The sequence below is a fragment of the Orcinus orca genome, chromosome 1 (assembly GCF_937001465.1).
Source record: "Orcinus orca chromosome 1, mOrcOrc1.1, whole genome shotgun sequence".
NCBI classification, from domain to species: Eukaryota; Metazoa; Chordata; class Mammalia; order Artiodactyla; family Delphinidae; genus Orcinus; species Orcinus orca.
Window position 1 is genome coordinate 113570270 of NC_064559.1, and position 20387 is coordinate 113590656.

Sequence of the window (20387 nt, forward strand, 5' to 3'; positions counted from 1 at the left end):
CCACATATGACAAAAAATACAAACTTCACAGAATTTATTTAGGAAATTCATTAAACAAACAAAAGGCAATAGGAGTAGTATCAACATGAACAACCAATAGCAATAACAACTAGCCCTGGGGAGGGACTCTGATTTCCACAGTTGCCACATGGTATTATTTTATATTTTTAAATTAATTTTTATTGGAGTATAGTTGCTTTACAATGTTGTGTTAGTTTCTACTGTACAGCAAAGTGAATCAGCTATACATATATATATATCCGCTCCTTTTTGGATTTCCTTCCCTTTTAGGTCACCACGGAGCACTGAGTAGAGTTCCCTGAGCTATACAGTAGGTTCTCATGAGTTACCTATTTTATACATAGTCTCAATAGGGTACATATGTCAATCCCAATCTCCCAATTCATCCCACCCCTGCTTCCTCCCTTGGTGTCCATACATTTGTTCTCTACTTCTGTGTCTCTATTTCTGTTTTGCAAATAAGATCATCTATACCATTTTTCTATATTCCACATATACATGTTAATATATGATATTTGTTTTTCTCTTCTGACCTACTCTGTATGACAGTCTCTAGGTCCATCCACGTCTCTACAAATGACCCAATTTCATTCCTTCTTATGGCTGAGTAATATTCCATTGCATATATGTACCACATTTTCTTTATCCATTCTTCTGTTGATGGACATTTAGGTTGCTTCCATGTCCTGGCTATTGTAAATAGTGCTGCAATGAACATTGGGGTGCAGCCACATCATATTATTTTAAATGTCCAGTTTTCAACAACAACAACAACAAAAAAAAACAACAAAATATGTGATGCACAAAGAAACTGGAAAGTATGGTCTATACACAGAAAAGTCATTTAATAGAAACTATCCCCAAGGAAGCCTAGACATTGGACTTACTAGACAGAGGCTTTAATTTAGGTATTATAAATTTTTTCAAAGAATTAAAACTATGTCTAAAGAACTAAAAGAAATTATGAGAACAATATCTCACCAAATAGAGAATATTTATAAGAGATAGTTATTACAAAAAAGAAGAGCCAAATAGAAATTCTGGAGTTGAAAAGTACAATAGCTGAACGAAAAATTTGTAAGAGGGGCTCAAAAGCAGACTTGAGCTGGCAGAAGAATCAGTAAACCTGAATATAGGTCAACTGAGTTATCAAATCTAAGGGAAAAAAAGAAAAATGAATGAAAAATAAATAGAACTTCAGAGACAAAGACAAAGAGAGAATCTTGAAAGCAACAAGAGAGAAGCAACTCATCACAAACCAAGTATACTCAATAAGAGTAACAGCTGATTTTTCTTTAGAGACCATAGAAGCCAGAAAGCAATGGGACAAAATACCCAAAGTGCTGAAAGAAAGACTGTCAACCCAGAATTCTATATCCAGCAAAATTATCCTTCAAAATGAAAGGGAGATTAAGACATTCCCAGATAAAAACTGAGAGAATTTGTTGCCAGCAGGCATTCCCTACAAGAAATACCAAAGAGTGTCCTTCAGGCTGAATTGAAAGGACACTACACAGTAACTTGAATCCACATGGAAAAAAATAAAGAACACCAGTAAAGGTAACTACATAGGTAAATATACAATAAGACAGTATGAATGTATTTTTTTCTTTGTAAACACTTTTTTTCCCTTCTACCCAATTTAAAAGCAATAATTATACAATTTTTAATGGGCTTATAGTGTATAAAGATGTAATTTGTAAGACAATAGTGTGAAGGAGGAAACTGTACAGGAGCAAAGTTTTACTATTGCAATTAAATTGGTATTAAACTATACTAGACTGTTTTAAGTTAAGATGTTAATCGTAATCCACAGGACAACCACTAAGAAAATAACAAAAAACATAGTAAAAGAAACAGCGAGGTAATTAAAGGGGCACACCAAAAATATCTATTTAACATAAAAGAAGGCAGTGATGGAGGAAGAGAAAAACAAAAAAGACATAAGACAGAAAACAAATAGTAAAACAGCAGACCTAAGTCCTACCTTATCAGTAATTAAATTAAATCTAAATAGATTAAGCACTTCAATCAAAAAGCAGTGATTGGCAAATTGGATCCAACCCTATGCTGTCTACAAGAGGCACATTATAGATTCAAAGACACAAATTGCTTTAGAGTATACAGATGAAAAAATAATATGCCATGCAGACAGTAACCAAAGAAACCTAGGCAAAATAGACTTTAAGACGAAATTGTTTTTAGACACAAAGACATTTTATAATGATAAAAGTTCAATCCATTATGAAGACATAACAATTATAAACATATATACACCTAACCACAGAGCCCCAAAATAGATGAAGCCAAAACTGATGGAGGGGACTTCCCTGGTGGCGCAGTGGTTAAGAATCTGCCTGCCAATGCAGGGGACACAGGTTTGATTCCCTGGTCCGGGAAGATCCCACATGCCCCAGAGCAACGAAGCCGGGGCACCACAACTACTGAAGCCTGCGAGCCACAACAAGAGAAGCCACAGCAATGAGAAGCCCACGCACCGCAACGAAGAGAAAAAGTCCGGGTGCAGCAACAGTGACCCAACGCAGCCAAAAATAAATAATTAATTTAAAAAAAAAAAAAAAAAAAACTGATGGAAATAGAGAAATAGACAATTCAATAACAATACTTGAAGATTTCAACAGAACTTCAATAAAATAATTAGGCAGAAAATCAACCAGGAAATAGAAGACTTGAACAACCAAGTATGTACCAAGTATAAACCAAATAAATCTAACAAACATCTGTAGAACATTTTACCCAACAACAACAGAATACACATTCTTCTCAAGTACACATGGAACATTTTCCAGGATAGACCATCTAGTAGGCCATAAAACAAGTCTCAGTACATTTGAAAGGACTGAGTATGTTCTCTGATCATAATGAAATAAAATCAGAAATGAACAACGAAAGAAAATTTGGCAAATGAGCAAATATGTGGAAATTAACAACACATTCCTAAATAACCAATGGTTCAAAGAATAAATTATAAAGGAAATTAGAAAACACATTGAGATGAATGAAAACAAATTACAAAATACCAAAATTTCTGTAATACAGCTAAAACAGTGACTAGCAGGAAATTTATAGCTGTATACATCTATATTTAAAAAGAAAAAAATCTCAAATCAATAACTGAAACTTTTGGGACTTCTCTGGCAGCACAGTGGTTAAGAATCCACCTGCCAATGCAGGGGACACAGGTTTGATCCCTGGTCCGGGAAGATCCACATGCTGCGGAGCAGCTAAGCCTGTGTGCTACAACTACTGAGCCTGCTCTCTAGAGCCCGCGTGCCACAACTACTGAGCACACGTGCCACAACTACTGAAGCCCGCATGCCTACAGCCCATGCTCTGCAACAAGAGAAGCCACCACAATGAGAAGCCCATGCACCACAATGAAGAGTAGCCCCTGCTCGATGCAACTAGTGAAGGCCCACGTGCAGCAACGAAGACCCAGCACAACCAAAAGTAAATAAGTTAAAATAAAATTTAATTTAATTTAATTTCCATCCTGTTGGGAAGAAGTCTCTAAAAAAAGAAAAATACCTGAAACTTTTACCATAAGAAACAAGAAAAAAAGGGTAAATTAAATGCAAAGTTAATAGAGGGAAGGAAATAATGAAGATTAGAACAGAAATAAATGAACTAGAAAGTACAAAAAAATAAAGAAAATCAATAAAACCAAAAGTTTGGTTCTTTGAAAAAGTCAGTAAAATTGACAAACTTTAGACTAACCAAGAAAAGAGATAGAGAACTCAAATTACTAAAATCAGAACTGGAAGAGGATACATTATGTATAGTGAAGAATTAACCTTACCAATAGAGAGGTTTGGCCTTTGTCCTTGGCTACTGGAATATGATCTCTAGGTCTCTGAAGAGTCCTGCCTGATAGGAGTGTCTTTGTTTGCTGGGCCCTTTAGCTATATTGTCTTATTTCCAATCTCTGAAAGAACTGGAGACTAAAGTATTAGCCCCTGGTAAGGGCTCTAGTAAGGGCTGGAGACTAAAGGTCAGCACTCACGTGAGCAGTATGTGATCAAGCCCTACTAAATTCTAGACACCAAAAGCTTAGGTGAGTTTCCCCGGTTGGTGGTACTCTATATTTTCACACATTGTAAGTGGGAGAAGGTAATGCTATCCATGACTCCATGGAAAGAGTATGATCAAAAGCTCCACACTTGAACCTCTCCCAAACTCTGCCCTGTGCATCTCTTCCTGTGGCTGATTTCCACCTGTGTCCTTTCCCTGTAATAAATCGTGAATATAATAGCTTTCAGTGAATTCTGTGAGTCCTGTTGAATTGCCAAAACTGTTTTGGAAACCACCCCACTCCGCACCCCCTGACCCCCACTGCCTAAATTTGCAATTGGTGTTAGAAGTGAAGTCAATTTTGTGGGGCCTGTTCCCTCTAATAGTACTGTTGGTTAAACTCTTCATGTATCACTACTAACCTTGTAGAAATAAAAAGGGATTACAAAGGAATACTCTGAACAATTGCAGACCAACAAATTAGATAACCTAAATGAAATGAACACATTTCTAGAAAGGCACATACTATCAAATGACTCAAGAAGATATAGACAAGAATATACGTATAGCAAGTAAAAAGATTGACATAATCATCAAAAAACGACCCACAAAGAAAACCTGAAGCCCAGATGGCTTCACTGGTGAATTCTATGAAATATTTAAAGAACTAACACCACTCTTTTACAAGCTCTTCCAAAAAGCAAGAGGAGGGAACACTTCCCAGCTTGTTCTTTGAAGCCAGTATTACCCTGTTACCAAAACCAGACAGACATCACAAGAGAAGAAAACTGCAAACCATTATCCCTGGTAAATATGGACGTAAAAATCCTCAACAGAATATGAGCAAACAGAGTCCAACAACATAAAATGGGTTATATATCATGACAAATTGGGACTTACCTCAGGAGTGAAGGAATTCATAAATGGTTCAACATATAAAAATCAGTCAAACCATACCATATTAATAGAATAAAGGCCCCAAACCACGAGATCATCTTCATAGACACATAACAATTTGCTACAATCCAATATCCTTCGCGATAAAAATACTCAACAACTAGGAATAGAAGGAAGCTTCTCAAACTTAATAAAGGGCAGCTATAAAAACCCACAGGTAACATCATACTTAATGGTAAAATACTGAAAACTTCCCTGTAAGGTCAGAAATAAGACAAGGATGTCCACTTTCACCACATGCACTGGAGGTTTTATCCAAGGAAATTAGGCAATGAAAGGAAGATGTAAAACTATCACAGATGACATGATTTTGTAAATAGAAGATCCTAAGGAATCTACACTCATATATACATATATATACATAAGTCTATTAGAACTGATAAATGAGTTCAGCAAATTTGCAGTCTGCAAAATTAACATACAAAAATCAATTGTACTTCTAGACACGAGCAATGAAACATCCAAAAATAAAATTAAGAAAACAGTTCAAATTACCATATCATCAAAAATAATATTCAGGAATAAAATTAATTGCTAATGGGTACAGGGTTTCTTTCTGGGGTGATGAAAATATTCTGATATTAGTGATGATAGTTGTACAGTTTTGTGAATATACTGAAAACCACTGAAATACAAACTTTAAAAGGGTGAGTTTTATGATATGTGAATTATATCTCAGTAAAGCTATTATTTAAGCAAATCAATTGTGTCTTTATAAACCAGCAAATAACAGAAAATGATTTTTTTAAAATTACCATCTACAAGAGTAATAAAAGCTACCTTGGAATAAGTCTAACAAAAGTTGTGCATAAAAGTAAATAAATAAATAAAAATAAATAAATAATTTAAAAAATTAAAAAAAAAAGTTGTGCAAACCCTGGGAATTTTATAATTTTATAAAGCTTTTAGAAACTTTACTTCTATAAAAGTTTTATTTAAAAAATCTACTCTTTTAGCTTCTTAAGCAGAATTCTTCCTAAGAGTTGTTCTTTTTAAATCACTACAGGATCACTTTCTAAATTATATTTGAAGTGTTTAGATTAGTTAGAAGGTGAGCTATTTAAAAGTTGATTTCTATGGATAGGAAGGTAGAATTTGTATTAAAGAGTAAGGAATAGTAAAATATGAAATTGTCATTGTTGACCTGTACAGTATTAATACTGTACTACATCATTCCAGGTAATGTTAGGGTGGCCAGAATGAGTACGATGACATATTGTTGGAAGGTTTATTTTGACATAAAATAGAAGCTGGTTTAAGTAAATCAAAGGAGAACTTAATTTCTCTAAAGTAGACTGGTAAACCTTTTAGCTCTCAACTTCTCCCACCTGCTAGTAATTCATAATCACATTGTATTTCTTTTTCTAACTATGTTTTTCACTAATGCTGGGGCTTAAGAAGAAAAGGGGAAATCTTTGGTTTAAAACTACTAGTCTCTGATATCAGGGTTCATTTTCTTTTAATATTTTTTTTTTAATTTTATTTTATTTATTATTTATGGCTGTGTTGGGTCTTCGTTTCTGTGCGAGGGCTTTCTCTAGTTGCGGCAAGCGGGGGCCACTCTTCATCGCGGTGCGCGGGCCTCTGACTATCGCGGCCTCTCTTGTTGCAGAGCACAGGCTCTAGACGCGCAGGCTCAGTAATCGTGGCTCACGGACCTAGTTGCTCCGCAGCATGTGGGATCTTCCCAGAGCAGGGCTCGAACCCGTGTCCCCTGCATTGGCAGGAAGATTCTCAACCACTGCGCCACCAGGGAAGCCCTTTTTTTAATATTTTATTTATTTATTTATTTGGTTGCGCCCTGTCAGTTGCGGCAGACGGGCTCCTTAGTTGTAGCATGCATGTGGGATCTAGCTCCCTGACCAGGGATTGAACCCAGGCCTCCTGCATTGGGAGCATGGAGTCTTAACCACTGCGCCACCAGGGAAGTCCCTCAGGGTTCATTTTGCAGGTTTAAACAGTATTGGTCAGCCATCGTTTAGGAATCTTTCTAGTCACATATTAGTAAAAGAATACCTTAAATCTAAGCAGCTAGATGAAAACCCAACTTTACTGAGCTAACTTTCCAGCCCGTTAAATGAGAATCTAATGCTTGAAATGACCTTTTATTTAGAAAATTGCTATATGCCTTTATTTATTTATGTAATAAATGTAAGGGATTTTATGGGAGTGCTTTGTTATTGACCTACTTGTTATGTACTATTTTAATTTCATACCCTTTAGATATTTGGATTTGAACTGCATTTTAGAATTCATCTTTACTTACAATGCCACCATCAAACGGAGGTCCAGTTGGATACACGCCCCCAGATGGAGGCTGGGGGTGGGCAGTGGTTGTTGGAGCTTTCATTTCCATTGGCTTCTCTTGTGCTTTTGGCAAATCTATTACTGTATTTTACAAAGAAATTGAAGAAATATTTAAAGCCAGCACCAGCGAAGTGTCATGGTTATCTTCCATCACGTTTGCTGTCATGTATGGTGGAGGTAAGTACTCATGACCTGCTCTTTTAACTTTCAATGGGTAGACAAAAGCTCTGTAGTAAGTGCTTTTTGTTCTTGATGCCCTTATCAGTGAGATATTTGAAATGTTAGTTCTTGGAGTTACGTGATTAGAGTCGTGTTTTTCATTGTCTTTAACAATAAAAGCTACATAGAAGCTGTGTGCTCTGTTAGGTCAGTTATAAAATGGTGTCATTATAAAGGATAACTTCCTTTAAAAATGTGTTTTGTGTTGACTGCTGGGTATAGAAAGGTAATTGATGTTTGTATTTTAATCATATACCCTGTAAACTTGCTAAACTCTTGTTGTTTCCAATAGTTTATTGGTAGATTTTTTTTCAAAAATTTTTGATAGACAAATCTTCTGCAAATACTGATAGTTCGGTTTCTTCATTTCCTTACACCTTTTCCCCCCTGTCTTACTGCTGGCTCGGACCTCCAGTATAATGTTGAAGAAAAGTGGTGATGGTAGGCATTCTTGTTTTGTAGTTCTGTTTTGGTTGTGTTGTTGTTTTCTGTGAGAAATAATACATTTTAGCTAGTTTGTAAACATGCCCTTAAGTCAGAAGTTTGATCAGACTTGCTCATAAATCTCATTGTTCATGTGTTTGCTCTAGATGACCATCTAAAAATTTAAAACAAGCAAACTTGCTACATATATGTGGATAATATCCTAGATACATGAAGAATCCTATGAACACTTATAATCAGGGTATTTGCAGCCTCTTCTGCCTTAAAATAATTAGATTATTGTCTTGCATACTTTAGTTAAAACCCATCTAATATGTCCTAGATATATAGAAAATGTACAATCAATACTATATGTATTCCATTACACAGACCTGTGACTCTGAAATAAAGATAGAAAGTAATATTCCTTACCACTGTCTTCTGTTTCATCTGTTTATTTTCTGGGGTGGCATCCTGTCATGTTGGTAATGTCATATGCAGGTGTGGATGTGAGGGCTGGGCTTCTCCTCTGTATGACTAAGCTGTTTGTTCTCTCCTAGGTCCTATCAGCAGTATCCTGGTGAATAAATATGGCAGTCGTCCAGTTATGATTGTTGGCGGCTGCTTGTCAGGCTGTGGCTTGATCACAGCTTCCTTCTGTACCACTGTGCAGGAACTTTACTTGTGTGTCGGAGTCATTGCAGGTGAGTTGCTACTGATGTATTTTCAAGCATTAATTTTTGTGTGGACTATTTATAGCATTAATTTGCCAATTCTTTTGAAAAATGAAAGTTCTTTGTTAGAAAAATTACTAGGTCACTAATTTTTAGAGCTGTTGATATGTTAATTTTAAAAAAGCAAGTCTTTAAAGAAAGTTCTGGCACTTAATGGGTGATTATTTTTATTGAATGAATAAATTGAAAGAGATTCTTTCCTTTCTTCCTTTCTTTCTTCCCTTCCTCCCTCTCTTTCTTTCTTTCTTTCTTTTCTTTTCTTTCTTTTTTTGTCTTAAGAAAGAAGGTAGTGGTGATAGGTAAAAAGTTGTTGAAAGGGAGGTCATTAGCTATTCCCACTCATTTCCCATTCTACCCAAGAAGGAATTGGCTCAAATTAGAGAAAGAGAGAATGTCAGATACAAAGCAGTTTCTGATAGAAAAGACAGATACATTTTCAAGGGATAAAGGGCATTCATGAGGAAACCCCCCTTTCTAATAGCTAAATTAAGAAAATAAAATTGCTGAATATAAATACAACTGACAGCCATAGCTCTACAGTTCAGAGAAAACTACCATTAATATTTTGATGCCATATCAACTCACTTTTATATGCACACATAGAATTTTTAGAACAAAGAGGGATGACATTAGTGAAGTCAAACAGAGAAAGGCAAATATCATATGATATCACTCATATGTGGAATCTAATTTTTTTAAATGATACAAATGAACTTATTTACTAAACAGAAACAGACTTATAGATATCGAAAACAAACTTATGGTTACCAAAGGGGAAAAGTGGAGGTGGTATAAATCAGGAGCTTGGGATGAACATACACATACTACTATATATAAAATAGATAACCAACGAGCACCTACTTATAGCACAGGGAACTCTATGCTCAATATTCTGTGATAACCTGTAAGAGAAAAGAATCTAAAGGAGAATGAATGTATGTATATGTATGACTGAATCACTTTGCTCTATACCTGAAACTAACACAGCACTGTAAATCAACTATACTCCAATACAGTTAAAAATTTTTTTAAAGAGATGAGATTATGTATGTATAATGTTTGTAACCAATTTTTTCACTTAATGATACATCATGTATTATACATAGTTTCTCCATCTCAGTAAATATACTTTAGCAGCGATTATTTTTTCATGGGATAGATGGATATACCATAATTTATTTCACCATTCTCTAATTGAAGGACATTTAGATTGTTTATATTTTCACTCTTAATAAACAGTATTTGCATGATAGTGCTTTTGTATGCATCTTTGTGAAAATGATAATTTCCTTTGGATAAATTTTTAGAAGAGCAATTACTGGGAAAAAAGCATTTTGATATCATTGGCCAAATACTCTTTTGGAAAGGTTATAATAATTTACAGTCCCACCTGCAGGACCTGAGATAATGCCAGTAATGGGTATTATCTTTTTGGATCTATACTTTTACTACATTAATTAAATTTTTAAACATTTAACTATTTTAACTCATCTGGATTATTTGAATAACATAAGGAAGGAATAGAACTTTATTTGTTCCCATGTGATTATTCAGCCTGTTCATTATTTCATTTATTAATTCACTCAACAAATACTTATTGAGTCCCTAACTATATGCCAGCACTGGTCCAAGCTCTGTGGGGAGAGCCAACATGACAGGCAAGATTCCTGCTGTTTAGTGGAGGGAAGCAGACAATAAGCAGACCAACAAATAAATGAATAAATAAGAAAAATATTGGGTAGTAATAACTGCTTTGCAAAGACTTAAAACAGAATTTTGATAGAGAAGAATTGAATGGTCCCTAAAGGGAAGGCTTCTCAGAGGTGGTGATTTTAAGTTGAGATCTGAATGAAAGCTAGGAGAAGGCTTTGAGAAAATCTAGAAGAACAGTTACACTTAGCACAAGTAAGAATAGACTGAGATGAGGGCAGGGAGGTAGGTTAGGGCCAAATCATGGGACCTCTTAATCCAGAGTGAAAAGTTATGGACGGGCAGTCATTAGAGAGATCAAAATGTGCAAGCATCCTAACCTGGTTTACCTAGTAGGGAAGCAAGATTGGGAGACCATTTAACAGGTTATTGGGATAGTTACTGTCCCAGCCCCATTAGCTGAAAAATCCATTATTTCCCTATTAATTTAAATGTATCTTTTGGTTCTGTTTCTGGACTTTCTGCCCACTTTTAGTAATCAGTTTTTCTAATTTTGAATAAGTGCCACACTATTCTAATTACCGTAGCTGTACAATATATTTATATATCTGTTAGGGTAGGCCCACCAATTATTTATTCTTTTCCAATAGTTCTAATGCATTTGTTCTTTGGGTGTATTTTAGAGTCATTTTACCTCATTTGAAAAATAAAACACATTGAAATTTTCATAGAAATTTCATTAAATTAATGGATTTACTAAGGTAGTGTTAGCATCTTGACAATGTTGTGTTTTACTATCCAAAAACATTTTCTCTCTCTCTCCCTCCCCCTCCCTCTCTCTTGCTTCCCTTCCTTCTGCCCCTTCTCCTATCTTGCTTTCTGAATTTATAAAATTTATCTTCTCTCCTTTTTTTTTTTTTGCGGTACGCAGGCCTCTCACTGTTGTGGCCTCTCCCGTTGCGGAGCGCAGGCTCAGCAGCCATGGCTCACGGGCCCAGCCGCTCCGCGGCATGTGGGATCTTCCCAGACCGGGGCACGAACCTGTGTCCCCTGCACTGGCTGGCGGACTCTCAACCACTGCGCCACCAGGGAAGCCCTATCTTCTCTCCTTTTTGCTTTCAATTCCTCTGGAAAGCTATTCCTCTGGAAAGCTAAAATTATGAAATAAGACAAAGGATCTTACATTTACTGTTCTTTTTGTTGCTAAAGGATAAAGAATTATTTTTAAAAATATACAATTTTTAGGGACTCTCTGGTGGTCCAGGGTTAAGACTCTGTACTTCCACTGCAAGGGGCCTGGGTTCGATCCCTGGTCGGGGAACTAAGATCCTGCATACCACATGGTGCGGCCAAAAAATATATACATATACATATATATATATATATATATATATATATATATATACACACATATATATAAATATATATACATTTTAAAATTTTATAAATCTAGTATTTGCTGCATAAAGAGACTTTATGTCTGTATTTATTTGATAACAGTCCACTTAATGACCTACTAGTTATAACAGCCTCTCATGATTTTGACCTCTTTCCACTTCATTTCTTTGCCTAGTTAATTAATTCCAAATATGTTTCTGACATTTATTGGAGTATGTGATTCTTTCTTCCCCTCTTGCCAGGTCTTGGGCTTGCCTTCAACTTGAATCCATCTCTGACCATGATTGGCAAGTATTTCTACAAGAGGCGACCATTAGCAAATGGACTGGCCATGGCAGGCAGCCCTGTGTTCCTCTCCGCCCTGGCCCCCCTCAACCAGGCTCTTTTTGCTGTCTTTGGCTGGAGAGGAAGCTTCCTAATTCTTGGAGGCATCCTACTAAACTGCTGTGTGGCTGGAGCCCTGATGAGACCAATAGGGCCCAAGCCAACAACTGCAGGGAAAGAGAAGTCTAAAGAATCCCTTCAGGAAGCTGGAAAATGTGATGCAAACAAGGGGGCAGGTGATGCAAATACAGAAGTTAATGGCAGAAACCCCCCAAAGGAGAAACAGTCCGTTTTCCAAACAGTTAACAAACTTCTGGACTTATCCCTATTCAAACACAGAGGCTTTATGCTGTATCTCTCTGGGAATGTGATAATGTCTTTTGCGCTGGCTACACCTTTAGTCTTTCTTAGTAATTATGCCAAGAGTCAACATCACTCTAGTGAGAAGTCTGCCTTCCTTCTTTCCATTCTGGCTTTTGTTGACATGGTAGCCAGACCTTCTATGGGATTTGTAGCCAACACAGAGTGGATAAGACCTCGAGTTCAGTATTTTTTTGCTGCTTCTATTATTGCAAATGGAGTGTGTCATATGCTAGTACCCTTATCCTCTAGCTATGTAGGGTTCTGTCTTTATGCGGGATTCCTTGGATTTGCTTTTGGGTGGTTTGGCGCCGTATTGTTTGAAACGCTGATGGACCTGGTTGGATCCCAGAGGTTCTCCAGTGCTGTGGGATTGGTGACCATTGTGGAATGCTGTCCTATTCTCCTGGGGCCACCAATTTTAGGTATAGTATGTCTCCCTATTTCTATGGTTCTATTAACATAAAACAGAAGATTAGGAAGGTGATAGAAGGCAGAAATCAGTGAGCTGCTTGACAGTCTTTCTTCGCTTCTGTACCCTCAGTGCTGGCACAATGCTTGGTACAGCGTAATTGCTCAAATAATAGAACTGAATTAAAGTGAATCATCAAGCTCAAAGAGGAATAAAAAACTGTTACACACTTAAGTATGTATAATAATTTTTCCTGATAAAAAACCTAACATGTTTATTGTAGAAAAATGTATGTATAACCACCTTTAAAATACTGTTGGTGATTTCTTTTTAATTGTGGAGTTTATCTCAGCAGTAATATTTAAAATAATAACAATAGGTACCAGGTGAGGGCTCACAGTATACCAGGGACTATCCTAGTCGTTTTCTATATTCTGTCATATATTACAAGTCTGTGATGTAGGACAATTATTGTTCCCACTTTATAAATAAAGAAATAGAGGCTTCTAAAAGTGAAATAACTTGTCCAAGATCACACAGCTAGTAACTGACTATAAAACTTGATGTATTATTCTCTTAAGAATGCTAAATGGTAAATGGATAAAGAAGATGTGGCACATATATACAATGGAATATTACTCAGCCATAAAAAGAAATGAAATTGAGTTATTTGTAGTGAGGTGGATGGACCTAGAGTCTGTCATACAGAGTGAAGTAAGTCAGAAAGAGAAAAACAAATACTGTATGCTAATGCATATATATGGAATCTAAAAAAAAAAAAAAAGGTTCTGAAGAACCTAGGGGCAGAACAGGAATAAAGACACAGACGTAGAGAATGGACTTGAGGACGCAGGGAGGGGGAAGGGTAAGCTGGGACGAAGTGAGAGAGTAGCACTGACATATATACACTATCAAATGTAAAATAGCTAGTGGGAAGCAGCCGCATAGCACAGGGAGATCAGCTCGGTGCTTTGCGGCCACCTAGAGGCATGGGATAGGGACGGTGGGAGGGAGATGCAAGAGGGAGGGGATATACGTATGCATATAGCTGATTCACTTTTTTATACAGCAGAAACTAACACTGTAAAGCAATTATACTCCAATAAAGATGTTAAAAAAAAAGAATGCTAAATGGTTTACATTTTAAAATTATTATTAATACAAAATACAACAATAATTTGGACTTCTGGATGTGACCCATGCTTTTGAGATTATGCACCATAAAGTAAGGAAGGATACATAACAGAAGATCCACTACTGACCTGTCCACCCTCTCTCCTCCCTATATATACCCAAGGAGATTCCAAATCCTGTCCATTTTTGCTTCCTAAATCTCCTTCTAATCTGCCCGTTTGCTCTCCATCACAACTACCACTCTTATCCAAATCCTATCTTTTATCAGTAGGCTTCTAACTTTACCCATATCCACTCTAGCTGTTCTTCATCTCTTAGAACACTCCAGTTGCTTCCCACGTTCTCAGGGTGAGGATCAAATTCCCTGCTGTGGCCTACTAGGGCCTGCGTGGCCTGGCCCACCTGTGTCTCCAGCCTCATTTCCCACCACTCAGTTTGCTCTCTGCTTCTCCTCTCACACCCTGTGCTTCCTCCTATCACCTGCCTTTGCACTGGCTGTTCTCTGCCCTGAGCCTTTTCCCATCTCCCTTCTCCTTGATAACTCCTATCCTCCTGTAAGTCTTGGCTAAGTTTACACTTTAAGAAAAGACTTCCTGGGCTTCCCTGGTGGCTCAGTGGTTAAGAATCTGCCTTCCAATGCAGGGGGCACAGGTTCGGGCCCTCGTCCGGGAAGATCCCACGTGCCACGGAGCAACGAAGCCCGTGCTCCACAACTACTGATCCTGTGCTCCAGAGCCCACGAGCCACAACTACTGAGTCCACGTGCCACAACTAATGAAGCCCACACGCCTAGAGCTCGTGCTCCGCAACAAGAGAAGCCACCGCAATGAGAAGCCCAAGCACTACAGCCAAGAGTAGCCCCCGCTCGCCACAACTAGAGAAAGCCCGCGCACAGCAACAAAGACCCAACGCAGCCAAAAATAAAATTTTTTTTTAATTAAAGAAAAGAAAAGCCTTCCTGACCCTACTTGCTAGTCTTAAAACCCTTATTTTCTGCCTTCAAACCTTCCTTGTAGCACTTGTCACAGTCTGTATAGTTATTGGATTAACATTTCTCTTCTCCACTGAGCTGTGGATGTTACCTCCTTTGCTCACCCTTAACTCAGGGCCTAGCAGACCCAGGGCCATGTGTATGTTTAGAGAATCAATAAGTATTGCTGAGCGAGTGATGCCCTGCGTTGGAAAACCATATGGAGTCATATTTGAATTGCTTATTATGTCCTTTATATGGGTAGTATTTTCCAAAGTTTATTTCTTTTATTTATTTATTTGGCTGCATTGGGTCTTAGTTGCGGCATGTGGGATCTTCATTGTGGCGCCTGGGCGCCCTGGTTGTGGGGCATGGGCTCCAGAGCACGTGGGCTCAGTGGTTGCAGCACGCGGGCCCTCTAGTGGGGGCTCGCGGGCTCTAGAGCGTGCAGGCTCAGTAGTTGTGGCGCGCAGACTTAGTTGCCCTGCGGCATGTGGGATCTTAGTTCCCTCACCAGGGATCGAACCCACATCTCCTGCATTGGAAGGTGGATTCTTAACCACTGGACCACCAGGGAAGTCCCTCCAAAGTTTATTTCTTAATACTAGTTTGAGATACTAATAAATTTTACTATTACCAGGATTTCATGGCCAAAAAAAGATTGGAAACACCAAAGTAAATAAGTTTCTTTACCTCATAAATAAGTAAATAAGTTGCTTTACCTCATAAAGCCTTTAATAGAAAAGACTATGTGTCATTTCCAAATTTACTTGACTTTGCAAACACTAGGGAGTACCCTGTAGCACAGAAGTTATGGTGCGGGCCTCAGAGTCAGACTTGCTGGGTTGAAAGCCAACCTGTTTCATTTACAAGCTTTGTGACCTTGGATGAGTTACTTAAGGTTTCTGTACTTCCAGTTTTTCTGTTATACAATGGGGATGATGATAGAATCTTCCTGTTGTGAGGATTAAGCACTTAGAATGGTGGAAAGGTGTTGCTGTTAGTTAATGTTAGCAGAGGATGAGTGTTCACAGGAACGCCCTTTGGGAAATGCTGATGTCAGAGAAAGTGCATTGGCCTGGGAGACTGGAATTAGCTCTATGGCCTTGGGCAAGACTACTAAACCTCTTTTGAGCAACAAATTTTTCCATTGAATATTGAGAGGATTGACTCTAGGTGGTCTCTAGGACTTTCCCAATTCAAATTTGCCAAGATTTAATTATTTTCAAGTTGCTAAAGATAATAGAATACACAGGGCCATCCAAAATCAGTTGACATCATAAGCAAAAGGTCAAATAATTTTGAGCAGTTTCTATTTAGACTAATTTGTCATTTACGAGCTCTTTGAGTGGATCCTTAAGCTTTATTTGGGAAAGGGTATAACTGTTTACCCACATAACTTTTTTTTTTTTTTTTGGACATCCTTAGGTCGTCTCAGTGACATATACGGAGACTACAAATATACATACTGGGCATGCGGCATAATCCTTATTGTCTCAGGCATCTATCTCTGCATTGGCATGGGCATCCATTATCAACTTGAGGCAAAAGAACAGAAGGCAGAGGCGAAGCAGAATAAGGAAAGTAAAGAGATGGAACCAAAAGAAGTTATTAAAGCTGCAGAATCTCCAGAACTGAAAGGCCCAGAAGCAGGACCCAAAGAGGAGACACTTTCAGGCTGAAGTCAGAGATAAACAGAAGCTTTGGGGCAAAGATACTTGAAAAATTCTACTCAATCATGTTCTACTCTTGGTGCTAACAGTGGATAGTGGACATTTGTGTGGAAGTCATACCAGGTGTTCATTGATAGAACTTTTATTTCCTTCCTTTACAACAGTCATAATAAATATGTCACGTCCTTTAGGGGCAGGGGATTTGCAAAAGGTTACAGAAGGAAAAAGCTTTTATTTGAAGTCATATTTATTAAGGTATACCTTAAATACTTACAAATCTCTTTTATAAGAGTAAAGTTTAATGAATTTTGACACAAGTATTTTGTCAAATAACTACCACACTAATATAGAATATTTCAAACAGCCAAAATAATTCCCTTCTGCTCCTTTGCAGTTAATCCCCTCCCCTTAACTATAGCCCCTGGCAGGCACTGCTCTGATTTCTGTCCCCTATAGTTTTGTCTTTTCCAGAATGGAATAAATGGAATCACATAGTATGTAACTATGGCACAATTGTGTATATATATGGTCTTTATCCTCAGTTCCTGGTATACAGGTCCTAGAAGCCTTGGAATCTCTGGAGTGATAAGAGTCTCTTTTGCATGCTAATTAGGTGACTGGTGGCTGGAGACCCCTTTCTTAACTTCAGGATAGGGGCTAGTCTCCAAAAAGGCCAAAGCATGATTGGAGGGTTGGAACTTTCAGCCCCATCCTCTGACCTCTGAGAAGGGGAGAGGGGCTGGAAGTTGGGTTCAATTATTAATGTCCAATGATATAATCAATCATGCCTATGTAATAAAACCCCCTAAACTACAGAGAGCTTCCTGGCTGGTGAATACTTTGAGGTACTGGGAGAGTAGTGTGCCCAGAGAGGGCATGGAAGCTCCCTACCTCCCCTCCCCCCCATAGTTTACCCTATGCCTCTCTTCCATCTGGCTGTTCTGAATTGTATCCTTTATAATAAATCAGTGAACGTAAGCAAAGTGTTTCCTGAGTTCTGTGATCCATTCTAGTAAATTATCAAACTTGATGAAGGAGTCATGGGAACTCCCAATTTATAGCTGATTGGTCACAAGTACAGGTGGCAACCTGGGACTTGAGACTGGAATCTGAAGTGAGGGCAGTCTTGTGAGACTAAGCCTTTAAATCTGTGGAATCTGACACTAACTCCGGGTACTTTATGTCAGAATGGAATTGAACTGTAGGACACCCAGTCGGTGTCTGGAGAGTTGGCGCAATGGTTGTTGGTATGGAAATAACCCACACATTTGGTGTCAGAAGTGTTGGGAGTAACAGCGGTTGGGAGTAGCCTTTTGTGTCTGGCTTCTTTCACAAGAGCATAATGTTTCATGGTTCATCCATGTGGTTGTATTTTTCAGTAGTTCATTGCTTTTTATTGCTGAGCAGTATTTCTTTGTAGAGATGTACCATAATTTGTATATCCATCCCCCAGTTGGACATTTGAGCTTTGTTCTAAGTAAAGAGATCTGTGCAGACTCATGCTTTCATTTCTCTTGGGTAAATGCCTAGGATTGGAGTTGCTGGGTCATATGGCAAGTACATTTTTAACTTTGTAAGAAACTATCAAACTCTCTTCTCAGTAGCTATACCATTTGGTAATCCCACTAGCGATGTATGAAAATTCTAGCTGTTCTACATCCTTGTCAGCACTTGGCATTGCCGATCTTTTTAACTTTCCCGTTCTAGTTGGTATGTAGTGTGTGACATTTCCCTGAACATTAAAGATGTTGACCGTTTTTCCATGTGCTGTCCTCCGTATATTTTTAGAGAAGGTTTTTTTCTTGTTTTTTTTTTTGGGGGGCTGTGCTGCGTGGCATGTGGGATCTTAGTTCCCTGACCAGGGATTGAACCCGTGTCCCCTGCAGTAGAAGTGTGTAGTCCTAACCACTGGACTGCCAGGGAATTCCTGAGAAGGTTTATTTTTTAATCCCGACATTTAACAGTCTTAAAAATATTTCGGTGCCCTGAGGTTTTGTCCTTCAAACTCTTTAGGTGACTTTTCCTGGCATATCTGACAGTGAAATGAACAATCTATTTGAACACCCTTAAATGTGTGGCAGTGTATTTAAATAGATGGTTATGAAGTCTAATAGCATGGAAAGATCCTTCTGTTATAAGCATGATACAATGTTATGTGAAAAAAGCAGAACACAAACTAGATAAGTATATATAATATACTCTCAGGGAAAAAAAAGAGGAAAGAGATAAACACAAAATTCCAACCATACTTGTGTTGGAATGGTGACTTTTTCCCTATATTCATTTTCCTTAATGTGAATGTGATTGTTATATTTTCACTAATAACAGAGGAAAAATGAATAGATTTGAAATAGAAGAGTTCTGACAAGAGGCACTTATCTCCTAAGAAAATAAAGCTAATGATCATTATAAACCATTATCTATTTGTTTATCTTTAAGAGTTGCATTCTGGTGAAAGGGAGGCGAGTGTGACATGGAAGTTGAGAGCACAGAGCATGAATAGCCTCAAGGCATGATTTTGCTTCTCCTGGACAAAGCTGTGGAGGGTAGAGTCCACAGGCCGCCTGTGTCAACCATCATTGCTTCCCTCCTGGAGACAGTGCTCTCAGGGACAGCATTCCTGTGGTTCCCCTTCCAGTCATCATTCAGCTGCAAATGCATGTCTAACTCAGGAAGCCGGAGCATTCTGCACTTACCCACATCACAGCGTTATGCTTTTGAACATTATCTTACTGAGAGCAGCATCAGAAAAAAGTACAGTGAGGGACTTCCCTGGTGGTCCAGTGGGTAAGACTCTGTGCTCCCAATGCAGGGGACCCAGGTTCGATCCCTGGTTGGGGAACTAGATCCCGCATGCATGCCACAACTGAGTCCGCACACCACAATGAAGATCCCGCATGCCGCAACTAAGACCCAGCACAGCCTAAATAAATATTTTTTTTTTTGAAAGAAAAGGGTACAATGATGTCACAAAAAGACAGGGTGATGTGGACCAAAGGAGGAAGTCTACCTTTCCATACATCCACTCAACAGATATTATTGACATTTACCCTAAGTGTCAGTTCTAAGCAGGGTTCTAGGCATTGAAGATTCATTCTGTGTTCCACAGATCTCACTTTCTGGTAGGGGAAGGCAGACAGTTAACAGTAAGTTGTAAGGAGAACAGCAGTTTTCAGAATAGAGCAATGGTTAAAAGATCAGCCCTCATGAAAGAATGCTCAACATCATTAATCATTAGAGAAATGCAAATCAAAACTACAATGAGATATCATCTCACACCAGTCAGAATGGCCATCATCAAAAAATCTAGAAACAGGGCTTCCCTGGTGGTGCAGTGGTTGAGAGTCCACCTGCCGATGCAGGGGACACGGGTTCATGCCCCGGTCCGGGAAGATCCCACATGCCGCGGAGTGGCTGGGCCCGCGAGCCATGGCCGCAGAGCCTGCGCGTCCGGAGCCTGTGCTCCGCAACGGGAGAGGCCACAACAGTGAGAGGCCCACCTACAGCAAAAAAATAATAATAATAATAATCTAGAAACAATAAATGCTGGAGAGGGTGTGGAGAAAAGGGAACACTCTTGCACTGCTGGTGGGAATGTGAATTGGTACAGCCACTATGGAGAACAGTATGGAGATTTCTTAAAAAACTACAAATAGAACTACCATATGACCCAGCAATCCCACTACTGGGCATATACCCTGAGAAAACCATAATTCAAAAAGAATCATGTACCAAAATGTTCATTGCAGCTCTATCTACAATAGCCCGGAGAT

The 20387-nt window shown here is 38.4% G+C and overlaps 1 protein-coding gene and 1 long non-coding RNA gene across 4 annotated transcripts in view; one reads left to right on the plus strand and one right to left on the minus strand.

Annotated features, from left to right (window-relative positions):
- LOC101280867 (monocarboxylate transporter 1-like) overlaps positions 1-18773 on the plus strand; it is a 140806-nt gene extending 122033 nt beyond the window's left edge. For 2 of the 3 annotated variants that reach the window (XM_049710432.1, XM_004263292.3), the window contains exons 2-5: positions 7234-7494; positions 8520-8663; positions 11984-12850; positions 16370-17594. In XM_049710432.1, the coding sequence (XP_049566389.1) occupies positions 7278-7494; positions 8520-8663; positions 11984-12850; positions 16370-16623 (1482 nt within the window). In that variant the 5' untranslated portion in view covers positions 7234-7277 and the 3' untranslated portion in view covers positions 16624-17594. Of the gene's footprint in view, positions 1-7233; positions 7495-7517; positions 7978-8519; positions 8664-11983; positions 12851-16369 lie in introns of those variants that run through there. The other variant, XM_049710435.1, reaches the window with a different exon arrangement.
- The window catches only part of LOC125964622 (uncharacterized), a 91920-nt gene continuing 82822 nt past the window's right edge, over positions 11290-20387 (minus strand). The window contains exon 2 of the long non-coding RNA XR_007477813.1: positions 11290-11384. This is a non-coding gene — a long non-coding RNA (uncharacterized LOC125964622). The remainder of the gene's footprint in view (positions 11385-20387) is intronic.